This window comes from Rissa tridactyla, chromosome 3 (assembly GCF_028500815.1).
Source record: "Rissa tridactyla isolate bRisTri1 chromosome 3, bRisTri1.patW.cur.20221130, whole genome shotgun sequence".
NCBI classification, from domain to species: Eukaryota; Metazoa; Chordata; class Aves; order Charadriiformes; family Laridae; genus Rissa; species Rissa tridactyla.
Window position 1 is genome coordinate 126,533,682 of NC_071468.1, and position 14,444 is coordinate 126,548,125.

At 56.0% G+C, this 14,444-nt stretch overlaps 1 protein-coding gene across 2 annotated transcripts in view; it reads right to left on the reverse strand.

Moving 5' to 3' along the window:
* SELENOI (selenoprotein I) overlaps positions 1-14,413 on the reverse strand; it is a 31,877-nt gene extending 17,464 nt beyond the window's left edge. For both annotated transcript variants that reach the window (XM_054196092.1, XM_054196093.1), the window contains exon 1: positions 14,276-14,413. In XM_054196092.1, the coding sequence (XP_054052067.1) occupies positions 14,276-14,323 (48 nt within the window). In that variant the 5' untranslated portion in view covers positions 14,324-14,413. The remainder of the gene's footprint in view (positions 1-14,275) is intronic.
* Positions 14,414-14,444: the final 31 nt, after the last annotated feature.

The following is a 14,444-nucleotide window of genomic DNA, read 5'->3' on the forward strand; positions in this document are numbered from 1 at the left end:
CGGGATCGCTTGCCCCTGGCTTGCTCCATCCAGAGGGTCCTGGCTGCCACGGAGCCATCAGCAGTAAGCTGACTGCCCTCATGGGATTTAAAGACACAAATGGTTCGTACAGCTTAAAAACAACATTAATCATGCAACCAGGATGTTTCTGGAAGATCCAAATACATTTCCAAGGAGGAAAAAAAAAATAATGCAGATTTATAGCCCAGATTCTACTAATAGCCTTCCTGTCCAGAAAAACAATTCCACTTTTAAGTAATCAGGTTACCCGGAGCCAGCAGCAGATGGAACACCGTTGCCCTGGTGCCCCGGGCACATCGGTGACAGACATCCAAAGGGATCCAGGGTGGGCCAGGGGAGGACAGCGCTGGTGGCACAGGCACCAGCACTAGGGACAGCAACAAAAGATGGATTTATACACTCCATTTTGCTCGCAGACACTTTGGCAAGCTCCGCGGCAGCCTGCACTGCCGGCCACGAGCCCACGTTTCACCACTTGCACCAGCGGCAGGAGCAAGGCAGAGGGAGCCTCGGCAGAGCAGCTCCAGCAAGTCCATACGGCCGTTTCCTATAAATCTCCTTATGTACAAAGAGGGCACAAGGCTAAGAACCTTCTCCCATCAGGCTTGAGATAAGCCAGGAGGCAGCGAACACGACAATCCCCGGTGAACGTAACTGAGCAGAGCCGTGCCAGTGCAAACACGTCACGTTTGCACTATGCCCACACGCCACTGATGCGGGAGAAGTCACACCATGCCTTAGCGGTACTTATTAACTCGAGCCCTGTTTATCTTTTCTAAGGTCACTTCCCAGCTGGCATAAGAATGGAGCACGTTGGCAGTGGTAAACCTGCCACCAGCACAGGAGCCCAGGGGTTTGGCTCCCACCAGCAGAAGGCAGCACGGAGGATGTCCTGTCTGCCTGCCCTAGCTTCAATGCCAGCATCGCTTCCCTCCTCCCACCTGGTTCTCACCATGCCGGTTTTTGACATCTAAAGATGCTTCAAAACACAGCACACAGGGAGCCCAGCAAGGTCAGAGCCCCTCTCCTCCAAGAGGAGCTGCTGCACCAAGCAGAAGTCTCCTTCCTGCTCCCCAGGTCCCACGGGGTGTGCAAATTCATTGGGAAAACCAGATTTCTGCCCTGCCGACACTCTCTCACGTTCAGAGCCTCAGCTCTTGCTAGCACCAGCTGGGAGATTATCCCCCACCTTCCGCAAGCACGGACGTGGGACCACTCCTCCAGCAATGCTGATGGTGATGAGCACCAGGGAGAAGCTCGCTCTTCCCTGCAGCTCTGGGGACAGAAGAGGTTTTTAGTGGCTGGGGAGCACACAGCAACAGCCCCACACTGGCAGGGGAAGAGCAGAAAGAGGGGAGATTTAGACTACATATAAGGAAGAAATTCTTTGGTGTGAGGGGGGTGAGCCCCTGGCCCAGGCTGCCCAGAGAAGCTGTGGCTGCCCCATCCCTGGAGGGGTTCAAGGCCAGGTTGGCCGGGGCTTGGAGCAACCTGGGCTGGTGGGAGGTGTCCCTGCCCAGGGCAGGGGGTTGGAACTATAAGGTCTTTAGGGTCCTGTCCAACCCAAACAATTCTACGATTCTACAAGGAATTGGCTGTAGGGAGAGCAATGCTCATCAGGACAACGGCTCTACCTCCAAGCAGAGGTACTGCAGGGGGATAAAACAAGGACACTTGGATGCAAGTGGTCCGGGCAGAGCTGATACACGGCACACCTCCACCCAGCCTCACCCAGACCTGGCCCCTCCACGGGCCAGACTCATAGAATGGATGGCAACAGAAGGGACCTCTGGAGATCATCCCGTCCAACCCCCGGCCACAGCAGGGTCACCCAGAGCAGGTCGCACAGGAACGCGTCCAGGCGGGGTTGGAATGTCTCCAGAGACGGAGACTCCCCCACCTCTCTGGGCAGCCTGTGCCAGGGCTCTGCCACCCTCACAGCAAAGAAGTTCCTCCTCGTGTTGAGATGGAACTTCCCATGTTCCAGTTTGTGCCCGTTACCCCTTGTCCTGTCCCCGGGCACCACTGAGAAGAGCCTGGCCCCATCCTCCTGACACCCACCCTTTAGCTATTGCTGAGCATTGATGAGATCCCCTCTCAGCCTGCTCTGCTCCAGCTCAACAGCCCCAGGGCTCTCGGCCTTTCCTCAGCACAGAGATGCTCCAGCCCCTCAGCATCTCCGTAGCCCTCTGCTGTCCCCTCTCCAGCAGTTCCCTGTCCTTCTGGAACCAGGGAGCCCAGAACTGGCCCCAGTGCTCCAGCTGTGGCCTCACCAGAGCAGAGCAGAGGGGGAGGATGACCTCCTTCCACTTGCTGATCAACCCAAGACCCGCTGGACTCACTCTCCAGCACAGTGGCTAATGAAGGGACCTGTGGTCACCCCAGGAGCTCACTGTACAAAGACCCACCCGATAGGGACCGCACACTTGAGTCAATCGTCATCCAGAGGGCTGCAGCTCTGTGCTGGCACCAGGGTCACCCCGCGGTGGGACGGAGCAGACAGCCAGCCCCACCACCCTACTGCCGAGTCCCAGCCCCATCCCATCACTGGGCTGGAGGGGAAGAAATCATTTCTCTGCGGATACGTAACATGGAGCAACACTTGATGTTGATGGCAGGCTTCAGCAAACAGCCTGCCAGTTTCCACTGCACCCAGGAGCTCTCTCTGTTTGGGAGCATTAAATATCCATGAATATGGGTCACCACCGCTTCCGCTGCGGTTTGAGGTGATCAGCTGCAGAGAGGATGCACAGATGGTGAGCACAGGAGTGGGAAAGATGAACCTTCAGGGGCCTGAGGCAGGGATGCAGTTAGAGGAGGATCAGCCTGTGATGAACCTCTGGAGTGGGAATTGAGGGATCAGGGCAGTGACTCCGGGAAGGAAAAACAGGGGGAGGAAGAAAAGGCAGAAGCCAAAATGCACAAACAGGAAGCCTGTTACAATAACGCTGCGACAGCCAACTTTCCTATTGCTGCCAGAGCTGTTTCAGGCTTCGAACGAGAGGGCTGAAGTACCTGGAGGGATCAGTTTTGCAAGCCTGCTCCTGGTGCCCAAGGAGAACAGAAGGGACGAGGGCGAGCACGGCAGCGCGACCCAGGCAAGGAGACAGGGGAAGAGGCAGAGGCCACTCTCCATCTCCATCCCCAACGCCAGGCACACTTCGACACCCACCCTGTGCCCTCCAGAGGGCATTCAGACCCAGCAGACCACCCCAAACCCCATTTTCTGCTGGGTCAATGAGGTGAATTGTCCCCTCCAGGCAAGGCTGCCCCTCGCAGCGGCGGTGAGCCTCCGGGGAGGTGCAGACACTTTTAAGATCGTAGCCCCAGTCTCCTCACCAGAGGACCAGGAGGCCTCGGCAGAACTGGGCCAAATCCAGGAAAGAGCCAGGTTTGATGCCGACCCACCAACCAGGAGAACACACAAGTCAGCGCAAGAAAAGAGAATTTGTTACAATCCCTAGAAAAAGAAATCAAGTTGAACTTCTAAGTGTACCTATCAAAGGAAAACACAAGCCCACGCACATCAGGAGATGATTACAGATGAAGCAAGGCAGTGCGGGGAAGGAGGGGGAAGACTACCATCAGGTTTCGACAGAGCCTGTGTGAAAGGCACAAACAAAACACTTTTTTCCAAAGCACCTCACCCTCTACAGCACGTAACACTCTGCCTCTCTGTACCCCTCATCCCGCCTCTCCACAAAGAGGAAATTCACAATTAACAGGAAAAAAAAGCTGCGTTACTTCGTGAGCCCTGACATCCTGCTTTGTGCAAGACCTGAAGCACATCAAGTCAGGTCAATTATACAAGCCCCAATAACGCAGCCATTTTCTCAGCCAGCTACGGGAAGTGATACCTCAATTTCCACAATGCACTCCAGTTCTCTTCCAAACAGTCCCAACAGCCAAACGCTTGCTGTTAATTAGCGGAGAGTGACTTTTATGACGGAGTTCATTGTGGCCAAGATTCAACATGCACCAGTAAACATCGCGGTAAACTTTCAGGGCAATTAAAGAGACCCAAGATGGACTGACAAGCAGTCCATGCTATTTTTAAGTGACTGCTTCGCACATCTTGCCACACTGGGCAAGAACTCAGGGCAGAGCTGCGACCCAGCTCTGTTTCCTACTCCTCCATTGCACCCACACCCAGGAGAAAGGCACCTGGTTTTAGCAGATGTCCCCAGCCACCAGCTGGGCACAGCAATCTTCTGTTTCTGTGGGGCAAAGGATGCAGTGGGACGCGGGCAGCAGTCAGTCGGGCAGAGCAGGAGTTGCATCCTTCACCTGCACAGCAAGAGAAGAGCCAGGAGGGCTCCACTGCAGCCTTCGGTACCTAAAGGGCACTTATAGGAAAGACGGGGACAACCTTTTTAGCAGGGCTTGTTGTGAAAGGACAAGGGGTGATGGCTTTAAACTAAAAGAGGGAAGATTTAGATTAGATATTAGGAAGAAATTGTTTACAATGAAGGTGGTGAGCCCCTGGCCCAGGTTGCCCAGAGAAGCTGTGGCTGCCCCATCCCTGGAAACATCCCAGGCCAGGTTGGACGGGGCTTGGAGCAACCTGGTGTAGTTGAAGATGTCCCTGCCCATGGCAGGGTGTTGGACTAGATGGCCTTTAAAGGTCCCTTCCCACCCAAACCATTCTATGATTCGATGACAGGACAAGGAGTCCACTACCTGTCCCCATCACACACACAAGCCACCCAGTTCATGCCTTTAAGGGTAGGGACTGCGGTGAAAAACCCACCCAGGCAGGAGCACAGAGCCAGAGCCAGCTCCCCTCCCCAGAAGTAAAGGGCAGAGAGGTGGTTTGCACCAGGACAAGCCTCACCCCATGAGCATCACCCAAACCACGCAGAGAAGAGCAGCCCTGGCCCAACAGAGGTGCTGTTTGGTAGCCAATACAGCCGAGCTGCATGTCCCCGGGCAAGTCATCTTCTCATACAAAACCCCACAGAGGTCTGAAGTTCTTCCTGGGAAACCCTGCAGGACCCACTGCGCGCTGAAGCAGCAGTAGGTCCCCAGCCACAAAAGGCTTCATCACTGCCACTGTGTGGCTAAAAACAGAGTGTCTGCGAATCCCCCACCAAAGCGTGGTTCAACATCTTTGATACCCTGCAGAGCAAAGGCCACCACTCAGAAACCAGACCTGCAGCAGCAGAAAACAGCAGCAATTTCAGGATTGTTGAAGATGGAAAGATGTAAACACACACACAGACTAGGTCCCAGGAGCGGAACTGGCTCATCACTCATCACGACCTTACAACACACATCAAAAGTGTCTCTAGAAAGCAAGACAGATCCCTTACTCTCATCTACTGCTTAACACAGAGCAAAAGCTCAGCCAAGGCTCATCAGCCAGGTCATTTCCAGTTAACCTGTAAGTGCTGCTACTGTCTCCTCCAAGCACTAGGCTGGGCAGAGGTTCAAAATCCTGAATTTAACTGCAGAACAGGAGAAGAAAGAAGAAAAACGCCTCTAATTTTTACAGCTGCTCACCTTAAAAGTCATGAAGTCTAGGAGGAGTTCTGGACTTCCTTACTGCATCCTCCACAGCACAGCCGAGCTGCACCTTGGGAAGCTGCACGCTGCCTAAAGGCAGACACACACAGTCTCAGAGCAATTAAGAGAGCCCTCGGGGAAGGAGTTAAGTGATTCAAGTAGAGGGCCCAAAGGCTTTCCCTCCTTCACATCCTTCCTGCTAAGGAGCTGCGGGAGAAGGCGAGCTGTTTGTCTGGGGGCAAGGAAGACTGGCCTTTTAATCACCATGGCCTCAAGCCTCACATCCACATTGCTACCATCAAAAAGCTTTCCTTTCTACTGCTCTCACTACCAGTTTTGTTGTTGTTCCACTGGTCTGGACTGCCACTGGCACACATAGGTGTCTCTGCTCGGCAGAGTAAACCCTGCAGAGATCTCTTTAGGGCTCATCTTTCCAGAGCAGCCTATAAATCCTGCCAGGGACAGCTTCCAGCCATCTGCTTCCTGCAGTGCAGCATCTGTAGCCCTGCTCTCCATGGCACTCAAAGTCTGAAGGCAAGAGTTTTTCTTGAGGCTGGGTGAGGGGAAAAGCACCCTCTGCTTCAGGGCACAGAGGACACCACCAGTCCTGCTTCATGCTGTTTGCTTAAGGGACCTGTAGAAACTGGTCCATCGACAGCCAAAGTGTGACACACACACGACTCATGGATCTGCCTGGCAGGTCTGCCGGCGGTGCTGGCTCGGGCTGGTGACAGCCCAGGAGATCAGGGGTTCCCACCTGGAAGAAGGGTGCAGAAAAGGCAGAAGAACATCCAGGAGGAGAGTAGTTCCCACAATAAAAAGAAATCCTTTAAGCTAGATGCTTTGGTGCATTCAGCACACCAGGTCTCCCAAGCTAAGGTCTCGTCTGGCGCTGCAGGACAAGCATGCTCGATACGCTACTGCAAACCCTGTGGCGACCCTGACCTAGAAACTGCTGTAGATGAAGAAGTCACCGACCCACGCTGCAGTCAGCCTGAGTGTGCCCAGGCCTCTGCCGTGCTACACAGATCCCTCGTGCCAGGATAAACTCAGCCAACTCATTGCAGCGGAGGAGCCTGTGGGCAGCTCCCACTCAGTATCCGTGACTGGGCCACCTGCGCATCCTTGCCTTTATCAAGAAATGCAGCAAGAAGCTCTCATGTGAACAGTCTTTCCATCTGACACTGGAAACAAGGAACAGAGTTGTTTTTCTGTAAGAAAATCCTATAATAGCTCGAATGAGTGAAATGGGGGAAATATCTTCCATGGTCAGGGTCTGCCCAGCACACCACACATGGATCGGAGGCCCGTCTGATGCTACACTGCCTGTGGTTCCCATCATCTAAAAGGGATGTAAGATTATCTATACTATTCTCTCCTTACAGTGCTAGCTCTAATAAACAGTATTTTTAATGGCACCTCACAGAGCCTGAGTGCCTTTCTTATTGGGATAACAGACCAGCACCTCCCAGTGCAAAACCTCTGCTATGTATGAGCCCACCACAGGGCTTGCACGCTCTCAGACACGCAGCTATGCTCAGCGCAAGATGCTTTCTCCACCCTCAGGAGCAAGCAGTCAGAGAAGAGCCCTGCTTTCCCAAGGCAAGCAATGTCACCCCTCGCTGCTGCAGCCGTCCTCGGTGCCTCGGTCGAAGATTGATGCTGGGACCTGCCGACAGCCTCCGTGCTAGGAGAATGGTACCAGCTGTGCTAGGAGAATGGTACCAGCTCACAGCAGGTCACCAGCCAAACCCATAGCAAAATACAGGTCACTGCAGAGAGATGGTGGGATGAACAGCGAGCCTGGACACTTTTTCTTAGTGCTTGAGCACTGCTGGCTGCTCCCAGGCCTCAGCACAGCAGGCATGTGGCAGCAGACACCAAGAGGACTTCATTTCACTGCCCACGCAGGTAGCAAGACAAAGAGCCTCTTCACAAGAGCCACCAGGCAGCGGGCTGCCACCAGCCTCCCCTGCGCCGCTGCTGGGTGCGCGCTCCCCATGGGCTGCCATCACCAGCTCCTGCTCAGAAGCCAGGACACAGAAATGGAAGGATTTTAGGGTGCAGTCGCTTTGCTATAAAAGGCACTTCCCAAGCCCCAATTCACTTTCCTCTTACTGAGCTCATACTGGCACCCAAAGCCTCTGGGGTGAGACACCAGCCTGTCCCACCTTTGGACCCAAATCAGACACACGTCATTGCCTTCCTCTGGTGAGACAGCTCGGTCCCTCCCATGCCACATGTAAGGAGTGGCACTCCCACATCCTTCTTCACTGCTGTTCCCCCCAAACCATTGCTCCTGAGGGCAGATAACACGTACCCTTCAGGAAAGCCCAAGGTCCAGCCAGCCTAACAACAGAGGCTCATTCCTGCACTTCCACCCAGCTCACACGATGAGGCAAACACACAGAGACCACTCACACACGTGGCCAGGGCCCCGTACGCAACACACATCACTAGAGTACTCTCCCTGCTTCTACGTGAGCTGGATGAAAGAGCCATACAGCGACCACACAGCTGGCTGTAAGATGTGCCCCAGGAACAGTCATCGGCGACTCCATCGTACCAGAAGACACCAGTACAGCGCAGGACCCCACAGGGCAGAGCTGAATAAAGCAGAACCACAAGCAGCTAAAGCAACACCAGGCAAGGAAACGCAGGGCACGTGACTGGAATGCAAAAAGACAGTGACAAACCATGAAAGCTGCCTGTAATGAACAGGACACGTGAAGTTGGAGGGCTCTGCCCTCACTTGTGGTCAGTCTCGCTTCCCACAGCTGCTTTTGGCACCGTGGCAGCTGCGAGCGCACCCCCCCCAACCCACTGAAATGAACCGCAAGAGTCACGATGCCGCAGAAAGTGGCATGCAGTTCATCAAGCAGAAGTAATACGAGTGCTGCATGCAAAGCACGAAGCCATCCTTCCCCTCTCCACGGCGCTGGCGAGGCTCCAACTCGCAAGCTTCATCCAGCTCTGGGCACCACACTCGGGAAAGGCAGAGACAACCTGCACAAGGGAGAGTTGTTTGGGTTGCCCTGTGAAAACAGGACTCGGAGGCAGCCTGGAGGGAAGAAAGGGGTAGGTCTTTCTCCTAGAGAAAGCAAAGTAGGAGCAGACACCTCTGTGAATGTTCCAGACAGTTCCATTTCCCCCCCCCTCCCCATAACTTTGTAAAGAAGGTTGCCCAGAAGCCTGCCAGAAAGCGATTTGCAGGCAGGTTTTTAAGCAGCAGATCATGACCTCTGGCATCCTACTGCAAGGTTTACACTCAGAACCAGCAGTGCCTGGCTGCATCTTTCTTGGCAGAGGACATTCAATACTTAACACTAACAGAGCGTCTGGTTTTGGCAGAGGACATTCAATACTCAACAACAGCAGAGCGCCTGGTTTGTTTTTCTTCTCAAGGTCAACACACGCATCCTGCTCTACAGCCTCAAAACAAGAGCTTTATTTTTGATATCAAGACCTCCACCCTGCCAGAAGCATCAATCATCTGCGCTGGGCTGACAAGCGGAGGAAGTGCTGGAGCAGATACGCTTAGGATGTGTCCGGCTCTCTGACCGCCGCAAAAGCGTCTCCTGGGGGAAGCCTCGGCACACTGCTGCCAGGCAGGGATGTAATGCACCACAGAACGGTTTGGGTGGGAAGGGACCTTAAAGCCCAGGCAGTGCCACCCCCTGCCCTGGGCAGGGACACCTCCCACCAGCCCAGGTTGCTCCAAGCCCCAGCCAACCTGGCCTTGAACCCCTCCAGGGACGGGGCAGCCACAGCTTCTCTGGGCAACCTGGGCCAGGGGCTCACCCCCCTCACACCAAAGAATTTCTTCCTCAGATCTAATCTAAATCTCCCGTCTTTCAATTTACAACTGTTACCCCTCATCCTAGCTATTTGTTATGGCAGAGAAACCCTTCCTTCCCATTTTAGGTTAGCTTAACTTCATTGTCTCCGAGGGTACATATGCTGCACCCAAATCCCACAGTCTCCTACTGAAGAAGTGTGACGTACAATTAAAAGCTCTCTGATAACGCTGCACTTGTTGCTGCACAGCTTCCTCAGGCAGTGGAACTCTTCAGTGTCCCTTCAAGAGCAGCAAAAGGACAGTTCCCCTGACACCTCTACCACCAGTGGCACCGAGCCAGCCTGTGACAGAAGGAGCGTACACCTACCTCTCCCCCAGCCAGCAGAAATGTGCACGCCGCAAAGCTAAAACCATCTGGACTCCTGACTCGCCGCTTCCCATATGCGCTCCTGGCAGCAACGGGAGGAGTAAACCAGCCAGGGCTGGAGAAAGCTGTGGAACATCTTGCATGAAGCTCTTCCGTATCGGCTCCAGGGACGCTAGCTCCTCCCCGAGAGCAGGGACATGTTCCTTCCCTTGGACACACGTTGCCTCCTCCATACCTCCCCAGATCTGCTTGCCCTTCTCCAAATGTATTGTGTGCAGTCCGGAGAGCAACTGCCAGGTACAGCTTAAAGGCTGAGGCAGAGTCAAAGGCTGCGGTGCCATTTGTGGTAGGAACCGCTGGAATCTTCCCGCAGCGTGATGACCACACATCACCTTTTTGGCTGGGTCCCACCCCAGCCACTCAGTCCTACCTGCTTTCCAGCTACACTGGCTTCAGGTAGATATTCAAGTTACACAACGTGAGCCATCTTCTCAGGTGACCTGCTGTGCTGCTGCCACACACCAACCTCTTCCACCAAGGTTAAAAACACAGGCCCACTTTGGGGACGAGGCAGAGAAAGCAGCTCAGCAACAGCTAAATTACTCTTCTGTTACTTTGCGTTGCCATCCACGCATATCCCACGCTGCTCCTTCCTTGCCCTGTCCATTTGGGATGACAACTTAGGCTGTTCCAAAAGTTTTTGGGGCAAGAAGAGTTAGTTGTACCCAGAAGGTCAACCGGCTTTTCATCAACAGAGCAGTGATGGGTCTAGAGTAACACCTTCAAGGCAAGGGAAGGGGAAAGCAGGACAAGCCTCAATGCCTAAAGCAAGGCTGGGATACGTGACCCAGTATCAGAGATTTCTGCCTGGATCAGCCACTTTCTCAAGGTTAAAATAGCAAAGAAAGAAAAAAGCTGCCGAAGCAAACAAGGCACATAGGAAGGGAGCAGTGCAAAGAGACCACCTGGGGTTTCATCACCCCCCCGGGGCAGGCCGGCATGTCAGCACCGATTGCTCTTCTCAATACAGTTTATTGCAATCTCCAGCAAAGCGCTTTCACCCGCAGGTGCTCACGGAGGAGGATCAGCACTGGGCAGAATGATGCTCTTTGAGGGCCAAGTGTGAACCCGCCCACTCTTATCAAAGTCCCTGTTGACTCAGTAAAACCACAATCTCTCCAGCAAAGCTACTTCTGCCAGCACAACCGCACTCCTGCCCTCAGGGCGTACGCGGCTTTATTGGCCTCTGCCTGTTGGTTCAGCCAGGCCAGGGCAGGAGCAATACCTCCATGGGAGACCTGCTCACACATTTCACCCCTATGCCATTGGAAAACAAGGCCAGTAAACTCAACACCAGTGTGTAACTGGTGATAGTAAGCGTCTGACACCACCCACACCATGCTTTATGTGCAAGATGGGACTTTCCTCCTCACCCTGGTCTGCATTCAGGGTCCTGTTCACAGATTTAACTGCAACAGCATTTCCATCAGAGGTGTCTCCAGAAAGATGATGACCCGGGAGCAGGTCTTTGGTGCCTGCTACACAGACGAGAAGGTCACTGCAATTGTCTGGACCCTCCCAAGTTCAACTACCAGCACCATCTGTACAGGGTGGAGACCCCATTCTCAACACACAGGTACTGGAAAGGGAAGGCAGCAACACCACAAATCCCCCCAGGCACTACTGGAAACAGGCTGAAGACACAACAGTCTCCCTCTTGAAACAAAAGCATTGTCTTCACAGGAGCAAAATCAGTCACTTTGGGAGGCCTGGCTCAAAGCTGAGTGCGTTTTGGTTACCTTTCCCCAGCACTCACACAAAAACGCTATCTTTCCTGCCTTTCTAAACATAAAGTTTACTGACGAACCCCCATACAATCCATCTTCCACAGGGAACCTCGTGCAACCTGTCACATTGGTCAAACCCGCTCTACCAAGTCCATTTATCTCTACCACATCAGCTCTGAGTGTGCAAAAGCAAAGCGTGAGCAAGCCCTGACCACTGCTGCCCTCGCAGACTGCTCCACGAGGAGATGAGACCCACGCAGCCAGCCTCAGCCAGCTATGCAAGGCAGAATGTCACCTCCTTCGCTCCCTGAATGCATCAGACTTGTCCTAACTGTCCTGCATGCCCAAATGACACCCCATGAACCACCCTGGAAGGACAACTTCAACGTGGCCCAATGTGATGGATCCTAGAACAAGTGCAAAGCTAAGGAGAAGGTGAGGTTCGGCCTCACCTCAGCTAATCCTTTTAGCTTCACTGCTGGTGCAAGAGAAGAAAAAATATGTCAAACACCATCCCCTCCACAGAAACACACAATCCGGGGTTCTCCTATGTTAAGGATGCCACCTACTTCAACCCAAAAACAGCCCATAGGGATTTAAACTGCCACAGCAGAGCCCATTTGCACTTACAGCAGCTTCCTTCAAAGGTTTCCAGTGCTTTGAACAAGACGCAGACTGGCACGCTTGCACGAGGAGGCGGGGATGATGTCTGGCACATTTCTGTGGGTCTGACTGCGCAGAGAGGGGCTGCAGGGCAGGAGCAAGGTGGTCCTGAGCTAATGTGGGGGGAGCCCCTGGGCTGGCCATGCTCCCACTGCGACACAGACCTGCACCCACACAGAGCTCCTTCCTGCGCAGCCCCTTCATGGCAAGGGAGGCCACGGCCATCCTCACTGCGTAGGGTGACATGCCACAGCTACCTCTCTCAACCATGTCCCTGACAGGCCAGGAAAGGATGGGGGCAAAGTGCTTCAAATCACACCCACACAGCAATGACCCCTCCACTCCCAGGGACAGCCCGGGGGGACATGCACAGCAAATGTGATGACACCCCACTCAGAAATGTTGTACTGTGCTGTACTGTAGCACGTGAAGGAGGGACGGGATGCCATCCAGAGGGACCCGGACAGGCTGGAGAAGTGGGTCCCTGTGAACCTCATGGGATCCAACCAGACCAAGTGCAGGGTCCTGCCCCCGGGTCGGGGCAACCCCCGGTGCCAGCCCAGGCTGGGGATGGAGGGATGGAGAGCAGCCCTGAGAGAAGGGCTTGGGGGTGCTGGGGGGGGAAAAGCTGGCCATGAGCCGGCACCGTGCGCTGGCAGCCCAGAAACCCCCCGCAGCCTGGGCTGCATCCCCAGCAGCGTGGGCAGCAGGGCGAGGGGGGGATTCTGCCCCTCTGCTGCGCTCGGGGGAGACCCCCCTGCAGTGCTGCCTCCAGCGCTGGCGCCTCGGCACAGGAGAGACACGGAGCTGTTGGAGCGGGGCCAGAGGAGGCCCCAGAGATGCTGGGAGGGCTGGAGCCCCTCTGCTGGGAGGACAGGCTGAGAGAGCTGGGGGGGTTCAGCCTGGAGAAGAGAAGGCTCCGCGGAGACCTTCCAGCCCCTGCCAGTCCCTCAAGGGGCTCCAGGAAAGCTGGGGAGGGACTCTGGAGCAGGGAGGGGAGCCATGGGACGAGGGGGAAGGGTTTTACACTGGAAGAGGGGAGATTGAGATGAGCTATTGGGAAGAAATTCTTTGGTGTGAGGGGGGTGAGCCCCTGGCCCAGGTTGCCCAGAGAAGCTGTGGCTGCCCCATCCCTGGAGGGGTTCAAGGCCAGGTTGGCCGGGGCTTGGAGCAACCTGGGCTGGTGGGAGGTGTCCCTGCCCAGGGCAGGGGGTGCCACTGGGTGGCCTTTAAGGTCCTTTCCCACCCAAACCATTCTATGGTCCTAACGTGTGTCCCCACCCCAGGAGCATGGCTGGGGCTGCACAGTTGGTGTGTGATCACCCTGACACCACCCCACACTCTGCTGTCCCCACGCTGGACCCCAATGCACAGCACCCACAGCGGGGTCCCACATCTCAGACGGTTCCCTACAAGACCCCATGAAACAGCTCAGGCCGGGGGGGGGGGGGGGGAAGAGGAGAAAAAGCATTTTATTACACTGTATTGCACTAGTGACCACTGCACGGCCCACCTGGGGAACCGTGCGTGGGGTGGGAAGGGGGTGCCCTGCACGGAGCCGAGGACCCATCACACCCCATGGTGGGGCATCAGGGTGGGGGGGGTCACACACTTCATTCAACCACCTTCCACTGCACGGCATCCCCCCTCCACGGCACCGGGCCCCACGGCCCCCCCTTCCACGGAGCCAGGACCCACGGCGGCATCCCCCCACCCTCTACCCCCCACTCCCCCCACGGCACCGGCCCCCACGGACCCCCCTCCAAGGGCCCAGGACCCACGGCAGCCCCCACCTCGGCCCCCCACGGCACCAGACCCCACTGCGGATGCCCCCTGCCCCACGGCCCCGAGCCCCACGGCCCCCCCTCCCCAGGGCCAGGCCCCACGGCAGCCCCCCCCTCGGCACCAGGCCCCACTGCGGCTGCCCCCCACCCCACGGCCCCCCCTCGACGGGGTCGAGACCCACGGCAGACCCCCACCCCCCCTCCACCGGGCCCCACCGCGGCTTATCCCCCGCGTATCTCCCTTCCAAACGCCGTCCCCCACCCCTCAGACACCCCCTCACGCCGCCAGGCCCCGAGGTGTCCCCCAGGACCTCCGGACCCCCCGCCAAACCCCGCGCCCCGCCGCTACCTTGTACTTGCCGAAGCCGGCCAGCTGCTCGGCCGTCACGTACTCCATGGCGGCCCGGTACCGGTACCGGTGCCGTCGCTCCGCGCCCGCCCAGGCCCCCGCCGGCCGCCGTAACCCGCCTCCCGCCGCCGCATCGGCCCACCCGGCGTGGCCGTGACGTCACCGCGCC